Source organism: Sciurus vulgaris (genome assembly GCF_902686455.1).
Source record: "Sciurus vulgaris genome assembly, chromosome: 2".
Lineage (NCBI taxonomy): Eukaryota > Metazoa > Chordata > Mammalia > Rodentia > Sciuridae > Sciurus > Sciurus vulgaris.
In genome coordinates this window covers 14977950-14996683 of record NC_136462.1, presented here as the reverse complement: position 1 = coordinate 14996683, position 18734 = coordinate 14977950, and the positions used below count along the sequence as shown (strand labels likewise).

The window sequence follows — 18734 nt, the reverse complement described above, 5'->3', positions numbered from 1 at the left end:
CCCCTAAAAGACAAAGGCAAACCAAAACCTTGAAAGCAATGACTTCAAAGCAGTCAGTTACACACAGGGGACAACAATGAGAGCAGTCCTAGTCACCAGACCAGGGGCGGGAACACTCGGAGTGTGAAAGGAAGAGCCCTGTGGACCAGACTTCTGCGCCCAGGCTGCAGAGACAAACCCCAGGTATGGGGGTGCAGCTGGGCGGCAGGGCGCTTGCCTTGAATGCATTAGGCCTGGGTGTAGCCCCAGCACAAGGACAAAAAGAAAAGAGAAATGAAAATCAGAAAATGGAAAGTTTTCCAAAAAGAAAAAGAGAGAGAGAGAGAGAGAGAGAGAGAGAGAGAGAGAGAGAGAGAGAGAGAGAGAGAGAGAGAGAGAGTTCATGGTTCAAACAACCTGCCCAAAGTTCTAAGAGTCCTGCAGACTACAAGGAAATGACACCAGATGGTAACCTGACTTCTACAGGAATGAATTAATGACAGCACCCAAAATGTCAATTATGTGGTCAAATAGAAAAGATGATATGATCGTGAAATTCTTTCAAACTTTCTATTAAAATAGTTATACAAAGAAAAAAATAGTGCACTGTAGTGTTATGTTTACAACATAAAGACATTTAATAGCACACAAATGGCGCTATACCAGAACAAAGTTGCTATATCTTACTGAATCAGGTGAGTATTAACCTCAAGTAGACTATGATGACTTAAGGGGTATGTTGCAGCCCAGGCCCACACCTGCAAGCCCATATATTCAGGAGGTGAGGTGGGAGGATTTTGAGTTTGAGGCCAATCCTAGCAACTTAGCAAGATTCTGTCTCAAAATAAAAAAGGACTGAGGGTGTAGCTCAGTGGTAGAGCACCCCTGGGTTCAATCCCCAGGACTGCAAGGGAAAAAAAAAACGAAAAACACTCGGAGGGATAAAAGTGGCATATACTAAAAAGTGTTTTCTAACTCAATAGAGGATAGTAGGGGAGGACCGAAGAATCCAAAAAGATATGACATATAGAGAAATGAAGAGAAAAATTATAAATATCAACCCAGTCACATCAATAGCGACACTAAGTATGCATGATGAAACACTTCATTCAAAGACAAAAATTATATATGAGATGAAACAGCATCCAACCATACGTTGTAAGATATACGGAGAAATACTTTGATTCAAAGACACGACCAGGTGGAAAGAAGATGGAAGAGCTACTGTCCTCTGCAAACAGTAGCTGTGAGAGGAGCAGAGCGCCATACCAAGCCAGTTAGACTTCAGATCAAGAAATGCTACTGAGACAAAGAGGTGCCCGGTAGAGGGCTGCAGGCTCCCCGAGATCAGGACGGGCAAGCACTCTGCCCCAGCTCTGCCTGGGGTTCCTGACAGTGCCACCGGGCAGAGAAGAGAAAAAGGCATCCGAACTGGGGAGGAGGAAGTAAAACTGTTGACCTTTCCAGATGATATGACCTCATATGTAAAAATCCTAAATGAGCTATTGAAAACCATAAGCACTAATGAGATTAGCAATGTTGAGGATGCAATATCCACAGGCAAAACCAACAGGATTTCTATATGATAATCTGAAAACAAAATTAAGCCATTCTATTTGCAAAAGCTTAAAAATGAATATTTAGAAATTAACATACAAAAACACAAAACCTGCACATTAAAAACTATAAAACATTTTTGAGGGAAATCTAAGTGGGGAGACGTTAGATTGAAGGTTTGCTACTGTGAACATGGCAGTCCTTCACAAGTTGATCTAAAGATTCACCATCATCCTTATCAAAATCCTGGCAATATTTCTGGGTAGAAATTGACAAGGTGATTCTAAAATTTGTATGGAAATATAAAAACTGAAAATAGCCAAAATAATTTTGAAAAAGAAAAACGTTGGAGGACTTGTACCATTTAACTTCAAAATTCACTGTTAAGCAAGTATTCCAGACAGCATGGTACAGGCTTAACACTAGACATGCACATCAATAAAAAGAACAGACTCCAGAAGTAATCTGTTTATGTTCATTTGGCTGATTTATTTTCTATTAAAGTGTCAAGGCAATTCAATGGGAAAAGAGCAGGCTTCTCAACAAACAGTACCTGGACATCTATAAGCAAAAACGTTAACTTAGACCTTACTGCTCACAATAGGCAATTAACTCAAAACATCGAGGACCTCAATATAAAAACTATATCTATAAACTTTGGGAATAAGACATAAGAAAAAAACCTTTTGGTTTTAGATGAGGCAAAATTTTCTTATCATAGCAATTATTAACAAATCGAACTTCATTGAAATGAACAAAACTCTTCCTCTTCAAATGACACCATTTAAAAAATGAAAACATAAGCCACAGACTGGTGAAAATATTCATAAAACATAAGTCTAAGAGAAAAGCTATATCCAGAAAATAAAGAACTCTTCCTGCTCAATACGAAAACAACCCAACAGAAAAGAGGGCCAAGGGCTGTGGCTCAGTGACAGAGCTTGCCTAGCATCTGTGGGGCACTGGGCTTGATCCTCAGCACCACATAAAAATAAATGAACAACATAAAGGCATTCTGTCCATCTACATCTATAAAAAAGAATTTTAAAAAAGAAAAGAGGGTCAAAGATCTGAATAGAGGCTTCACCACAGAAGATAAAAGGCTAGTGCTTATTAGCTAATGGTGTCTGTTACCAACATCATAGATCATTAGGAAAATGCAAATTAAAATCACAGAGGGTTACTGCAAACTTACAAGAATGACTCTAATTCAAAAACCTGACAATACAAGTGTTAAGGAATGGAAAGAACCTGGAACCTCGTTACAGGTGCCTGGTGGAAATGTAGAATGTTACAGGCACTTTGGAAAATAGTTTGGCGATTTCTTAAAAAGTGAAATACCATGTGACCCACAATTCAACTCCTATGAACCTACGCAAGGGGATGAAAGCACGTCTAGAGGAAGACTGGCACCTGAATGTGCACAGAGCATTCTTCACGGTAGCCCGAGAGTGAGTGGCCGGTGAGTGGGATGAAGTCTGTCCACAGCTCGAGAAGCCAGCCACTCAGCAACAAAAAGGACGACCTGCTGACACATGCCACCCGGGGACCTCAGTGTCACTATGTTAAGTGAAGGAAGTGAGACACACTGGCCTACTTATTCTTGGTTATATTCATGCAAAATTTCTAGAAAAGGCAAATCTTTAGAGACAGGTAGCACATAAGTGGTTGCCTGGGGCTAGAAGTGGAGTGGAGGCTGACTGGAAGGAGGCATGAGGGATGCTGGAAATGTTCTAAGCCCACGTGGCGGAATTGGTTGCACAGCTGATTACATTCATTTGCAACAACTGAACTGCACTATGACACGCAGATTTTGGGTAACTGTAGTGGGTCGTAAACTACACCTAGACGAAGATGCTACAACATAAACAGTTTGCTTTACAACAACCCCTTCTCTGCTTTCCTGTTCTTTTGTCTGTCACTTCTTGGTCAATTGGTCAATTTTCTTTCTACTTTCAGCAGTTTCTCCTCATGGTGGGACCCAGTCCCCCAAAAGGGCCCTAGTGGGGTACTTTCAAGTCTTTCTGAAGAGCCAGCCTGCTTCGGCCTCACTGTATCTCAGAACCCCTCACTTTAAGCTCCCAGGCTCAGGTTGCTGGCCAGAGCAGCTTTCCAGCTAACACTTATTCTTGGCGGGGGCAGCGGGGGTGGGCGGGGGGGTCTTACTGCTTCCTCTGCTTTCTTCCATTTTGAGGCTCATGAGGATGCCTGCCATCTAGTTTTTTGGTTTTGGGGTTTTTTTGTTTTTTGTTTGCAGGGGGAAGGGTATTGAGGATTGAACTCAGGAGCATATAACCACTGAGCCACATCCCCACATAAACAGCCCTTTTAATTTTTTATTTTGAGATAGGGTCTCGCTAAGTTGCTGAGGCTGGCTCTGAACTTGTGATCCTCCTGCCTCAGTCTCCCGAGTCTTGGGGTTCACAGGCATGCACCATCCTGCCTGGCTGGCATCTAGTTCTGTTGTAAATGTTGTTCACGGCTTTTGGGGTTTGGGTTTTGCAACCGAGTTACTGTCTTTTCTACGTAGATATATGAGAAGACCCCAAACTGCGCTGCCACTGTCACTGCCATCCGCCCAGATTTCTCAGTTGCCAATTCTTGCCTTTTCCTCTACAGGTGCTGACAAAGCTCCACTCTGCAGTGCTTTAGTTATTCATCTATAAAACGTTTATAGAGTGCTTCATATGCGCCAGACATTGTTTAAAACATCGTCATTACTAACTCAGTCCACCCAGTCGCCCTGTGAAGTGGGTACTACTATTACAATCACCAGCTTCAGATGAAGAAACTAAAATGGACCAGTGAGGTAACTCACCTGTGACACATGAGAAGAGTGAGGATTCAGACTCAGGCAGGTGGGTCCAGAGTCAGTGCTAGACAACGCTGCCTCTCCCAAGCACAGAAAGATCTGCCTGGGAGACCACATTCAGCCATGACCTCTGCCCTCCTCCTCCTCCCCCAAGGTCTACATCAGAGGAAAGCCTCCCCCTCCTTCAAAGACCACGTTCAGATGTCAGTTCTTCTGGGAAACCTGATGCGCTCACCATGCAGTGAGCTGCTTCCTCCTCTCCCCGCCCCCAGCACTTGGTTACAGTACCTTCCCAGGGATTTTTCATTAACATCCTTATCTTCCCCGTATGCTTAGAGAACACTTCCTACTCATCTTATATCTCCAGAGCTTACCCAGTGGGTTTCCAATCAACATTCATGGAACTGAGTAGATAGTTTGGGTTTTCTGGGTTTTGTTTTTTTGGTTTGTTTGTTTTTCTAGCCATAATGTGCCTTAAAGCCTTTGACTGCTGTGACCAAAATACCTAACAAGAACAACTTAAAGGAGGGAAAGTTTATTTTGGCTCATGGTTTCAGAGACTTGGTCCACGGTTGACCAATTCTATTACTCTGGGCCAAGGTGAGACAGATCATCATGGTGCAAGGGAACGGGAGAGAAGCACTGCTTCATTCATGGTGGCCAGGAAGCAGGGAGACACGGACAGGGCTGCAGAGAAGATGAATCTTTCCAGGCACACCCCCAGTGACCCCTGTCCTCCAGTCATGCCCCATCTGCCTATAGTTACCACCCAGTCAGTCCATTCAAACTTGGATAGACTGATTAGATACAGCTCCCACAATCCAATCATTTCACCTCTGAATATTCCTGCATTAACACAGGATTTTAGGGGGACACCTCCCATCCAAACCATAACAAAAAATAATTGCATCTTTGAAAAAAAAAAAAAAAAAAAACCCTGTAATTCAGGTTTCACTAAGTCCAGCTAATGAGTTTTTCTGGGTATTCTTCAGAAGAAACACAGCTCAGTCTCTTCCTGGCATTTTAACTGCTTGTTTCCCACATGCAGGGATTTGCTCCTTCTGATGCTACTTGGCTGGGAAGATTCAAAGGAGAACCAGCTACCAGGACTGTAGGCCAGCCAGCAGAGGCAGAGAGGATGCAAATCATGCCAAAGGGAGGCAGAAGGAAGAAGGGCTAGCAGAAGATAGGTACAGGGTGTCCGCGCCAAACCTAGAGAAGTGCCGCCAAAGGCACTTGTGAATGCAAAGTAAAAATTTAAACCTAAAATAGAGAAGAAGGGAGAACAACCAAATGTCGATTGAAAAACTAATTCATTACTTTTGAAAAACTGTAATTTAATGCAGAAGTTCACTATGAGAACAGTTATATTACAGGCTTCCTTCTTGTGGGCAGATCTATGGCAGATAGCATCATACAAATACAAAGGTAGGCACATGTAAGAAAATATATTCAGCCCCTCTCATTTTTCAATAGAAGGTTCTAGTAATGCCTAAGAAGAGTCAGAAATTCTTCCAAGAGCTCATGTTCTGGGCTTTAGCTCAATTTCTCTCAGGAATTTTCTCTGAGCATTCACTAAAAATATCTCTGCCATACAAGAATGGAAAGAAAGATAATGATTTTTTAAAAATAGGTTCGGAATATTCCTTGAAAAAAGTTGGGGCCTCACCCCAATCTCACCTTCTTGCTAAACATGAATGCACTTGACACCTAAGCCAGGGAAGGGGAGAAGCAGGTCAGTGAGCTCTGCTAAAAGGCAGAACAGGGGCACTACAGGCTGCCCTCCTTCCCCCACCAGCCTCCTGCACAGGGATATCTAGACCTATCTGCACAGGTGGCACTAAGTTACCAAGACAGCTCCCCAGACCAACAGGTTCAGAGAGAGTACCATTGCTTCCTTCTTGCCAGACAGGATATGAATTCCTCTTTCCCAACACAGGTGTCATTTCAACAGTCTACCTAAGGGGTGCACACAAAGGCCACACAAAACACTCTCGTGCTTCTGTGTCCAACTTCACCCTGTGAGGCTTCAACTGGAGGAGACGCACCCTTGCTGTCTTGAAAACACTCAGTGCTGGGAGGCTGTGGGAACAAATGTTCTCAGCAACGAAGCCATGGAAACGCTCCTGCTGTGGGAACTCCGGAACCCCATCAAGACGTAGACTTAGACTTAAGTAAGGAGGCCAACAAGTGCCAAAATGCCCCCATGCTGGGAACTCCCCAGAATAAAAGGTTTTATCAGGGCCTGCTTGAAGAATTATAAGAGAGCCGGTGTCCTTGCAAACACCCCCAATCTCAGAGGCAGGGCAGGAAGCAGAGTCCCTGCCCTCTTCCCAGAAAACATTTCTTGCTGGGCTCAGGGAAACTTTTTGACACCGGACACTGTCTATCCTCCTTGAACAGAGTGAGACCATGCCCAGGAAGAACCAGATGTTCTTACGCATCTCCCTGTCAACTTCTGAGAAGCAACGGCAGGAGCAGTAAGTTCCACAAAGCCAGCCCAGGCCATCTTGTCCATCCTCAGGCCCCTGGCACTCAGCATAGCACTCAGCACCGCCAGCCCTCAATGCAGGCATGCTACAGTAATGATTTCAAAGAAAACACACAAATGTCTGGCAGGCATCTATGAGCCAGAGCCATCTCCACGGAAACAAGAAGCACGGGACTCATGAAGCCATTCATGTACAACCAGGCACTGTCTAGGGAACAGGTCTGAGCCGAGCCATGGTGCACGCCTGGAATCCCGGCTACCTGGGAGGCTGAGACAGGAGGATTGTAAGTTTGAGGGCAGCCTGGACAACTTAGCAAGACCCTATCTTAAAACTTAAAACACTGAAAAGGGCCAGGGATGTAGCTCAATGATAGAGCGATTGCCAAGCATGTTCAAGACCATGCGTTCAATATTTGGCACTGGGAAGAAAACAAAACAAAACAAAAAAGAAAGAAAGAAAAAAAAAAGATACAGATATGTCCCCACACAAAACAGACAAAAATTTCTATTCAAGTGGAATTTCTGTTCTAGTGAACAGAATGAAGACAGACATAAGCAAAATTTAAAAGAAAAAAAAATAAAATGTGGACAATGTTTTAACAAATTTCTTCCTCTTCTTCTAGAGAGTTTGACCTTTGGTTTACTTTCTAGCTCTCTTTCCCTAACCTACTAAAGACAAAATATCATTTATGTTACTAGGTAACTGCTTATGGTACAAATGACCCCTGATTGATAATCTGCATCTGGACTTGGAGGAACTGTGGAAACCTCCTGGGGACAGCAGTTCTGGGTTCCACTGAGTGTGGTCACTCTTAAGACCAAGGATAGTCCTCGGGAGACTGAAACGTTATGACAGGGCAGATACGGCACCTTCTCGAGGTGAACCTCGTGCCCGGCACCCGAGCTGTCACCTGAGGTGAGAGGTACAGAGAAGAGCCCTGGGCTGAATGGAGTGCTAACAGCACGCTCACGTGGAGACAAGCCCAGCACTGCCCTTACAGTGCTGCTCTGCATCCTTCTAGAAGGACACATCTTACACATCTCCCTTCGACTTCCAGGAAGCGAGGGTGCCAAGTGTGGCCTATGCCATTCCTGAGAACAGGACCCAAGGAAACCCCTGGGCCGCTCTGTTCATAGAGAGTCTACTGCTAGTTAAATGCCAAGTAAAGGATGGTGTGATTGGACACGACATCTGCGAGGGTCCTCGATCACCCCACGCCCCTGCCCTACCTCCCTCAGCTAGTCAGCTGCCAGTCATGGAGCATCTCCGGGTTCTATTCCACCACTTCTTCAAGAAAATCTCCAATAACCACCAAATCTATTCAACTTATTTAAAAATGGACTCTCGGAAATGGCACCTTTCCCCCTCAGCACTGCGACCCTCTTAGGACGTGCTTCCTCGTCGAGGACTGGGATCTGACTCCTCTCTGCGGGCAAGGGCTACGTACGGCTGTTTACCATCTTGTCCCAGCACCGGAAGAATGCCTGGCACAGGAGAGGAGCTGGTAAGTCACCACAGGACGAGCGGAAGTCACAAGGCATCATCTGGAGCCACGCGCAGTGGCAGCATCCTCAGACCACACAGCTGCTCCCGCAGCCTGTTCTTCGTGCCACTCCCAGCCCAAGCACGCACTAGAGCTGGCCCTCACACACCGCCATGCAACAGCACCCCACACCTGCGCTCCCAGGGGAACCACGCCCAGTTATAACAAGAGGTATTAGAAAATGCTAAAGACGAGCTAGCTCTGCTTCTAGGCGCTATATCGTATAGCCACCTTTTTTACAGGAGAAGCTGCAAAGTGAAAAGGTAAGGTAGGGAAAAAAAACAGCATTGTCCCTTTCCCCGTTCCAGAAAGGCCTAGACCATTTATGATTAAATTCCTGCTGGACTGAAAATTCCACAGGGATCACTGACCAGCCCCATCCTAGTTCCTACCACATAAATATTTGACAAATAAATAAGTGAATGAATATGCAAACAAGTAAAGCACCTCTCCCTCTCCGCAAACCTCATCAAAACCGAAAAGCGCTACCGTCCGCCAGTTGGTCTAGAAGGAAATTCTAGTTTCCCAATGGCGGGTGAAGGAATTACAGCCTGCCTTCGCAGCGGCAGCAGACAGCTGGGCAAAACCACGTGCGGAAGGGCCTTAATGAGATGCAATTACATTGCCAGTTAGTTCTCTACGCTCTTCCGCCCTGTGGAGCCTAAAATCCCTCCCCCATCTTGAAGTCAGACAGGCCAGCAGGGCTGCACCCAGCTGGGTGAACGCCGACAGGCCTCTCCAGAAGCGCGAATTCTCCTGCTCATGAAGTCCTGAAAGCAGTGGGGCCTGTCCCCCACAGTTCATCACAGAGCAAAGTGATAAGGGTTCCTTTGTTTCCTCGCCTTCATGGTGGCTGGAGCGGGGAGCCAGACAGCCTGCATTTAAACAAAATGGATTAACTGACACTTTTTATGACAAGAACAACTGCACCTAGACCACCTTTAAAAAGCCCTTATTTCCTAGTGTAACCGAAGCCTTCAAGCTGCACTACTCTGACTCCATTTGCATGAGGAGGGTACCCGTTGGGTGCACTCATTACGGTGGCTCTGCAGCCACTGAGTGTTGAGCCTGAATAAGCTCCACAAAGGCAGTGGCTGGGCCTGGTCATGAGTGAGGGTCTCAGTGGATGTTCACGGGCTGGCTGCTCAAGGCGACTTTTCTGGATCCCATCCATAAAGAGCAGAGACTGAAATAAATAAATGCTCTCTAAACAAAGGCCCCATGGTCTTCAGAATCGTTACCCACTGTCAGTTCCACTATTATGAAAAGTCCCCCTTGTAGCAAATGACTCACGTGACGTGCTGAACAGTGAGCAAGGCTAGTCACGTCTGGCAGACCCGCAAGTGCCTGAGTGACGCAGGCGTCCCCAGGTGGCCCTGGCTGGCAGGCGGCGGGAGGCCTCCCTACCCCGCTCCACAAAAGCCCCTTCTGCAGCCCCTCCCACACACTCCTCCTCTCCTCCCATCTTCCACTCTCCCACCTGGTTCCTCGGGGGTCAGAATGCAGCCCGTGGTCATGACGCCACGCAAAAGGAGCCAAGTCCCCTGCAACAGGGGACCTGAGCCCAGTGGCCCTACATTCTTGCCAAACGAGCCGCTCTGCCCTCGGCCTTCCCACTCCCCGCCTCGTGACCTAACCGCTTCTTTGCACCTGGAAAGGGAGCCTCCCCCTCAGCCTGGCATCCAACCTCCCATGGCTCCACCTTGGAAAAGGAAACGGGAGGGAAGTGCACGTAGGGAGAGCGGCCGCCACGTGCTGCTGCCACGCCTGACCTGCTCCTCGGGCCTTCTCCTCGGTCACAGCAACGTGAGTTCTCCATGCCCGTGTCCATACTCGGGGCTTCTGTGCTAGCGCCTCCGCCACATTCTGCACAGTGACCGCGTCCTTCTCAGCTTGTGCCCCACCTGGCTCTCCGCCCCTCCAAAGTCCAGCTCCTGCAGGTCTCCAGGCCAACCCTGGCCAGCCCTGGGATTCTCTTCTGTCTCTACCCGCTGCCCTCTACCCTCACTGAGCTCACCTGGTCCCCAGGCCTTTGCTCCTGCATACCCCAGCAGACACTTCCACTCAGATGTCGCACAGGCATCTCCATAACCTGTCCAAAGGCAAATGTCTGACTTCCCATTTTCCAAATCTGAGTCTCTCCTTGCCCCGTCCCATCTAACCAATGGCTTTAACTAAAACTGCTGTGGTGTCTCCCTTCCCCTCACCTCTGCTGCATAGCCGCCACCAGCCGCTCCTCCTGCTCTGAGTTCTAGCACATACGTCAGTCTACCTGCTGTACCCGGCCTCCACTACAGGGGCCACCTCTGCGCTGGGCAGCAAGGTCTTGCACACCGGTTATCACCTCCCCTTTGTGCTAGACTTGGGGGTTTTTCTTTGGACAATTGCCTTGCTCCGACTGTATGCTGCCTGGCCTTTCAGGGTCAGTGAGACGAGCGTTTGAGTCTCCCCCTTCGGGTTATGCTTCACTGCTGGACTGCTTTTCCCATTCCTTCTTTTGTCTTTTCTTTTTTGCAGTACCAGGGACTGATCCCAGGCCCCTGTACATGCTAGCCAAATGATCGCCACTGAGCTACGACCTTGGCCCTTTTTATTTTATTTTGAGGCAGGGTCTTGCTAAGTCGCCCAGGCTGGCCTTAAATTTGTGATCCTCCTGCCTCAGCCTCCTGAGAGCTGGGATCACAGTGTGTGCCCCTGTGCTCAGCTTCCATTCAGCTTCTTGAAAGTTCTTTCCTGGCTCAGGACCTGAGCAGCTTCTGGGCCCTCTTCTTGGAATACTACTCCATGGCCCGTGGCCTGGGCAGCCCCTTGTTTCTCAGTTCTTGGCCTCATCTCAGTGTCCCCTGGTCTGGCCGTGCTGCCTGAGCAGAAGTCCCCAGCCATTTGCTTTCACTGCACTGACTCATTTCTCAGCACTATTATAATCCCACACCTGGGTTTGCTTGCCTCACTAGACAAGTACCAGCCCTGAGCCGCGACTCTCACATTCACCAGCGTGTGCTGGGACTGAGCGTAGCACCTAGCACACAGCAGAACCCAACGAATACTCACTGAATGATACCCAAACCCCGCACAGGCCAGTCCTGTGCCGAGAGGTTCACATCAAGATCCCCGCATTCCTATGTGTACTCCCTCCAGCCAGTCTCGTCCCCGGACACCCTGCAGGATACACACGAGTTCCAGTGCAGTGCTAGCCCCCTCCTCCCACCACTCAGAATGCCCCGCTTCCGGAGTCTATCTGCGCCTACACCATTTCAAGCCTATTTCTCCAAATCTTGATTCCCTTTCCCAAACCACGAGGGCATTTCCAGCTTGGCAGCCCTCCTGTTTGCTTCTGTGGCAACCTGGACTTTCCCTGTCACGACATGAACAAACCCCTAACACTGCTTGCTTTGATTCTTATTCTCTGCAATTCTTTATTCCTTGAACTCCAGGGCAGGGACTTTGCTTTCCTCTTCTCCACTGTATCCCGAATACCTAAACTGGGGCCTATGCTAGTGGCACATGATCCACCCTCCCGGGGCAGGACGGGGGCCCTGCTGAAGGCCTGGACAAGCCAGCAGGGACCTCCCACTCAGAGGAGCTCTTTCCTTTGAAGTCACGCAGGCTCACGATTCTCCCCTCTTCTGCTGTTCCCAGGGGGCAGAGCCCATTCCTTTTCCATCTGTCTCTCCTGAACACTGTCAAGTTCAACACCTGCTGCGTGTAAACTGCCCACCTTCTCTGCACTGGACTCAGAATGTTGAAAGTCACACGCGGCTGAAGAAGTTAGCGCGCCTTACTGCTGCAAGAGGGGGAATGGCCTGGCCCCAGAAGGCGAAGCACGGGTGCCTGGAGACATGCTGCTCTGAGCCTCGCTTCCTGGCCGCACCCTCCCCGTGAAGGTCTCCACAGTCACACTCCGGACTGTGGGAGCCTGCCTGCCACATCTGCCACATCAGTCTGAGATGATGGACCCCAGAAGCACACCTCCTCAGCAGCCTGCAAGACACTCGCTTGTGGCCCATCTTTCTGCCAAGCCTTGGTTGCATTAAGCAGAGTGAATGGTGACAAAGGTTAACAAGATTATTTGGGAAGATTAAAAACTTTTGACAGCCAATGCACAGAGGGGTCGGTGGTCTGTGTCTGATCTTAAGAACAGAACCCAAAGCCCTTCCTCACACTCCATCCCTTGGCTCGGCCACAAGCCCCTCAGGGAACCTCCAATCTGACCCATCCTACCCGACTCACTGCCCTCTCGGAGTCAGAACTCTGTGCTATGCCCTAGCAAGCAATGGGCACATCTCCTCCTTGCTTCGATGCATGCCCACCCTCCCTGGGCAGGGGACATGCAGTGCACTGTTCTGCTCACCCAGTACATGGCACATGGCTGACAAGAAGGCATGTTACCCGAGATGCCCTTAAATATTCCTAAGACAAATGCAGCAAATGAGTGACACCCCAAGACCAAGCCTCCCCAGCAGGTCAAGTGGGGAGTCACTTTTCTTCTCCCTGGGAGGCTGAAGGGAACAGGGGTGAGGCCAACACCCAGCCACTGGTGAGCTGCCCACTGAGGACCCCAGTCCTGCCGCAGATGGACCCATAGGCCTGCCAACTTCCTCAGAAGCTTCCAGGTCACTGGTGACCAGGCATTGACCAAGCTAACTGTCCCACATGTCCCACCAGCTATTACTGCAGATAAGCACCTGGCCTCCAAGCCCTGGCAGTGGGAGGCCCAACAATCAAGTGCGTGACACCTGCCCTTGTGACCTTCCACTTCAGCTGGAATCTGACTTTTCTCCGAGCCCATTTTCAGCTGAGAAACTGGCAGGACACCACCAGCACTGGAAGTCACAGTTTGCCGTCTGCTGTTTGCCCCGCTTCACTGCGTGCTCCACTAGCCTTTGCTTACTTGCTCCTCACCATAGCGCTGTAGGGCGGTGGCATTAGCCCCATTTCACAGATAAGAAAATTGAGGCCCAGCAAGCAAACAGGTTGTTCCAAGTCCAGGTCTGGCCTGAGCACACAAAAGCCTGCTGGGGTGAGGAAATTCAGAGAACCCTCGGAAGCAGGGTCCTGGCCCGGGCCGGGCCAGAGCTCCCTGGTTCCTCCTCTGTGGAGACTCGACAAGATTGTTTTCATCTTGACAGGCTTTTGCTGCCACCCAGAGGGATAAGAGAGAGAGATGCGCAGTAGAGGTGGGTGCATTCCAAACTGGACCATCCCAGGGGCTCTTGGGGCCAGAGGCCAAGCTTGGTACAGGCCTAGATGGCAGCCAGGGAGGAGTGTGGGAGGGAAGAGAGGGAGAGGGAGGACAGGGGGGTGGGGATAAAGAAACGTGCTGTGACATGCTGCAGGTGAGACTCAAGGAAAAGCCTGAGCAGAAACCGCCCTGGCAAAGGCTGCTGCAGGGTCCAGACCTGGAGGTCAAGAGCTCTTCACACCTCCCCTCGGAGCACAGCAGTGAAAGGACCAAGGTCAGAAACCTGGACCCAGGGCACTGTGTGACCTGCCGCCAATCACACACCTGAGTCTGGACTCCTGTGAAATCTCCAGGTTCACAGGGTGTAGTGGAGGGCAGAGAGCCGGAGCCACGGCGGGGACAGTGAGGACAGAGCGGAAAGACCTGCAGACGTAAGAGCAGCCTGAGATCAGAGGTGCAGGAGGGCCCAGGAACTGTCCTGGTGTGGGGTTTTCAGGATGTCCAAGGTCACTCCAGGAAAAGATGGGAGAGTCAGAAGAGTAAGATTCACTGCACAGCCCAACAAGACCTTGGGAAAGACAGCCCAGAAGCCGAGCATGTGTTTAATGATACTGCTGAAGAAATAAGATGAAGTTTTCCTTTTCCCACCTCTTACTGCAGGCCTTCTATCCCACATTTTCCTACCACTGAAAGTCAGTCCGGTCCTCCATCCTTGCAGGCACATAGAGGAAAGGCCCAGAAAAACAAAACCAGACTGAGATAATAAGGAGCAAATACATCAGAAGATGGAAGGGTGGGAAGCCCTGGGCTGAGGGACAGCAGCTCCCTCTGTTCTCCTGTGGCATCCACTGACCAATGACCTCCCTGTGTGGCCCTTGGGCCTTAAATAACCCAATGATGTGAGTCAGGCAGATGACGGGCCTTGGCAGGTCCAAACCCTCCCCACTGCTAATTAATGCACTGTTGGACTTCGGTCCAAATTTTGTGGTCTCAGCACCAGCCCCACCTTCACTCACCCACGAGTAATCTCCCACTAGGGCTGCCCACCCCAGCCTCCAGAACCCTGCAGCTGGCAGGGACCTTGGAGAGTCCCTGGTCCTTAGAGCCCTGTGAGAAGAGCAAGAGGATGACGAAGAGAAGACTGACAAAGTGAGCAGGCCCCCATGGCCACACCAATGAACTCGGGTAAAGTTAAATAAAATGAGAAGTAAGTCAGGAAGCAACCCACAGCATAAAATCCATCCACAAGTGCAAACCTCTCATGATTGTATTTTAGTTGGATTCCAGAGGGCAGCCAGCCTTTTAGGGGCTGAGGTCAGAACCCAACAGTCCTGCTTCTTCCTCCCCAAAGAACAGGCTTCAAAGATAAAAGAAACTTATCTGGCCCAACGTGCGCAATCTCACAGAAAGCGTTTTCAATAGAAGGTGTTGGTTCAGCCCCACTGGGAGGCCCCAAGAAATTGATTCCTGTCTGTGGGTTTCCATATCAACACACCCACACAGGCTAGAGGGGAGCAGGGTTGAGGGTTCCTCTGTGACCAGCACCATTTTTTTGTGAAATGGGAGAAGAAACAGATCATTAGAAAGACATTCCATGTTCCCTCCCCTCCCCCTCTATTTACAACAACAAAGACAACAGAATCTCAGTCTAGAGGACATGCGCCATTCCTCAGAGATCTCAGTCAGCAGCAGACGAGATCAAACTTGAGAGCATTTTCGTGCCAAAGCCACCAAGCCACTGCAAACCTTGGAGTGTTGATCCTAACCTTCCGTGGGCCTTGCTGAGCTGAGCCCACAGCCTTTGGAGCAAAGCAGACCTTTCCTCCCTGACAGTGAAATGGGATTTGGAAAACAAGCATTTATTCTCAACAGATGCAAATGGATGCTTGCAGCTCTGGCTGCCAGGCAGATGGAATCCTACTGCTGCGAGCTACACCCCAAGGTTTGAAGCTCTAAAAATGAAGAGAGAGCAGCTCTGCTGTTCATTTTTCCAGAAGCTGGGACTTGCATCCCCTCTGCTAATTAAAGCGCTATTGGACTACTGCTCCTAGAGGAAGGGGGCCAGCCCCAGGGAGACTCCCATGCAAAGCTGGAGGAGCCGCAGAGGAACAGATACCTACTGTTGGTCTCCATGCACATCTATCCTGCAGCATAATGTCAAAACAAGGGACAACTGAAGAGACGTGGAACAGAAACAGCAGGGTCTCACAACAAAAGCAACACACCAGGGAAACACAGGAACACATTAGAGGGCTCCCGCCCACTCAGGCTCATCCGCCCATTTCGAAAGCAGTACAGACACACCCACCTGCTCAAGGCCTGCTAGGTTTGGCAAATCCAACCCTCTGAACTGATGGGTCATTGAAAGGTCATTGAAAGTGCCTGGGTTTCCAGTGTGTTAAGGTTTTCCTTGACAACCTGGGGAGGCCTGTGCAGTGCCTCTCACAGGGAAGAAGGCCACCAAAACGCAGCCCCATGAGACCCACCTACCTGGGTTTGGTTTTCCCAACTTGTGGCTCGGTCAATAGGTGCCCTCCTTCCTCCCTTTCCCCACCTTCAAATCTCATGGGAAAGCAAGAGAGCCAGGTGAAGAGGAGACAAGAGCCAGTGCTCTTTCTTTTTCAAAAATATTCCAATTATAGTTCATATTTAAAATTGCTTCATTATAGTAACTAAACTGGAGACAGCATTAAAAGTCTTTCTACTTTCCTTCTTTAGGAAGTGGATTGAAAAAATGAAGAACGCTTACCCATTTTTGAAATAGAGGACATGGGCTCTCTGAAGTCCTGTTTCTAGGAAAAAACCTAGTTCTTGATCGTGGGGAGCAGGGCCGGGCTTAGGACTCCTGTTTTGGATGTTAGTGAGTATCACCTAGAAGGGGAGAAAATGGGAAAGCTAATCAGATGCACATCCACACCTGCGTCCTGCAACCCTGGCTCCAGTGCACGCTTCCGCTCGAGACCCAACCTCCTTCCACAGGATCAGCACAGGGCGCCGTGCACAGTGCCAGCGCCAGGAGAGCAGAGAGCATGACTTCTGCGGGACGGGGAGCAGTGGGCAAGCTAGAGGCGCACATGGCCCTCCTGGCCCGAGAGCCGAGGAAGGAGGGGCGCTGCTGAGTGGACAGTGCCAGGAGAAGCACTAGAGGTGGGACACTGCTGAACGCCAGGACGCTGACAGGCAGGCTGAGTGACACAGAGGCAGGTCCCAGCAAAGGGCACAAAGTCATCATCCACCAATGGCTAAGGTCACCAGCAGGCTGCAGCTCCAGCGCCGCATGAGCCCGAGGAGCTCCACAAGGGCAGAGGGGTGCTGGGACTGGCCCTGGCCTGGAACTAAGCAGAAGGAACCAAGCCAGGCTGCAGTACTACGGCCGTGGGCTGGGCGGCGACAAGCTATTCCCATGGGGAGAGCAAAGAAAAAAACCTGAGCTCCCTCTCTCCTCAAACTTGGCCTCTTTTCATTACTTAATGGGGTTAAAGGTTGTGATTTTTAGCCTTGAAAGAAAAACTGCCAACTAACCAGCACAAAGACTCGCAAGTTGAGCTAATCATAGTGAAGTGTAGACAAAATATCAGCTTCCATCTTATAACTTACTAGCCAAATCCAGCATTTCTCAAAGAAAAATCTACTTGTGGCCATATTAAAACCACAGAGGGATTCTGCAAACATGCTGCTTTCATTTGCTGGGAGGCAGCAGGACTTCAAAAGACCCAGTTGTTAGCCAAACCCCAAATATGCGAGAGGTCTTGAAATTTTTCTCCAAATGGCGTTGAAGCAATTTGTGGGTTCCCTAACCTGTGAGCTTTGGGGAAAGAAAAGTGGAAGGCCCACATGGATAGGCACTGAGGAGGAAATCAGGTGGGCAGCCCTCGCAGCTGCACCACAGCCGACATCTCATCAAAGGCCCTGCTCCTCCAGCAGGCCCTTGGCTTAGCACTGCTCTCCAGCGTTCCTCCCTTCTGGGACCTGAGTCCCCACTTCACTCTAGGGGCCTCCTCCCCAAGGCATGCGCTAAGTGCTGGAGATGCACAGGGCGCCATCTTTTCTTTCTCTCTTAAAACTCTCTTGGGATGACCTCATTCATTCCTATGAGCTTTAAAAGTCAGCTTCAAAAATCATGAAAAAGATGCCAACTCCCAAATTTAACCTCTAGTCCAAAACTTCTCTCTGAATTCCAGATAATAGCCAAGCTATGTCACTTGGAAGTCCAACACTGAAATTTCAAAACAAAATTTTTTTAAAAAAAGAGATTATGTTATGTATACCAGTTTTAAATTTAAGCATTATATTTAATTTAGTTAAATTTGGAAGAAGAAACTAAAGTGTAACCAAAGTAATCACTCAACTTCAGAAAAATATTTTTATTCACATAGTTCATTAAAAGTCTTGGTAAAGTTATTCTGTTTATTATGTGCAAGAACATACACATGTGTGTATATATACATGCACACAGAGTAGAGCACTGTTTTTACCTACATATTTCAACTTTATACGGTATCTATCTGCACATGATACTGGTAGAGAAATTAATATATTCAATATGTTCATATTTTCTACTTTGCCTTCTCCTACCACTAGTTTTATATTTCAGCTCTCACACTGGTTATATTACTATTTTTATATTACCATAATAACATGTGGGCCATATATATGTGGGGGTGTTGTTTTCTTTTGCAAAAATACTGCTTGTGTAGGGGTATTTTTTGTTTTTTTGTTTCGGTTTCGCAGTTCTGGGACTGAATCAGGGTCTTGCTCGTGTTGGCAAGCACTCTGCCACTGAGCTTCCCCAAGCCCTGTACCCTGTCTTGATAACTGTGGTATTTAAAGTAGAAGTCCTTCAACTTTATTCTTCTGTTCCAAGACTGTTTTGGCTGTTCTGGGTCACCTGATTATCCACGCAAAATTTTGAACCAGCTTGTCAGTTTTTGCAAAATGGCAGCTCACATTTTGAGAGGGATTGGGTTGAATTTGTAGATCAGTTTGGGGAGTGCTACCATTTAAAAAAAATTTTTTTTAGATGTTGATAGACCTTTTATTTTATTCACTTATTTATATGTGATGCTGAGAATCCAACCCGGTGCCTCACACATGCTAGGCAAGCGTTCTACTACCAAGCCACAGCCCCAGCCCTGAATGATACTTTTTTAATAAATAAAATATTTAAAT

General features: G+C 48.5%; 1 protein-coding gene across 10 annotated transcripts in view; it reads right to left on the bottom strand.

Moving 5' to 3' along the window:
• Positions 1-18734, bottom strand: part of TTC7B (tetratricopeptide repeat domain 7B) — a 233159-nt gene that overhangs the window by 140392 nt on the left and 74033 nt on the right. For 5 of the 10 annotated variants that reach the window (XM_079129545.1, XM_079129548.1, XM_079129541.1 and 2 more), the window contains exons 5-6: positions 16315-16436; positions 15686-15709 (exon numbers count right to left, since the gene is read on the bottom strand). In XM_079129545.1, coding sequence (XP_078985671.1) covers positions 15686-15709; positions 16315-16436 — 146 coding nt within the window. Of the gene's footprint in view, positions 1-9402; positions 13324-15685; positions 15710-16314; positions 16437-18734 lie in introns of those variants that run through there. The other 5 variants (XM_079129543.1, XM_079129544.1, XM_079129547.1 and 2 more) reach the window with 2 other exon arrangements.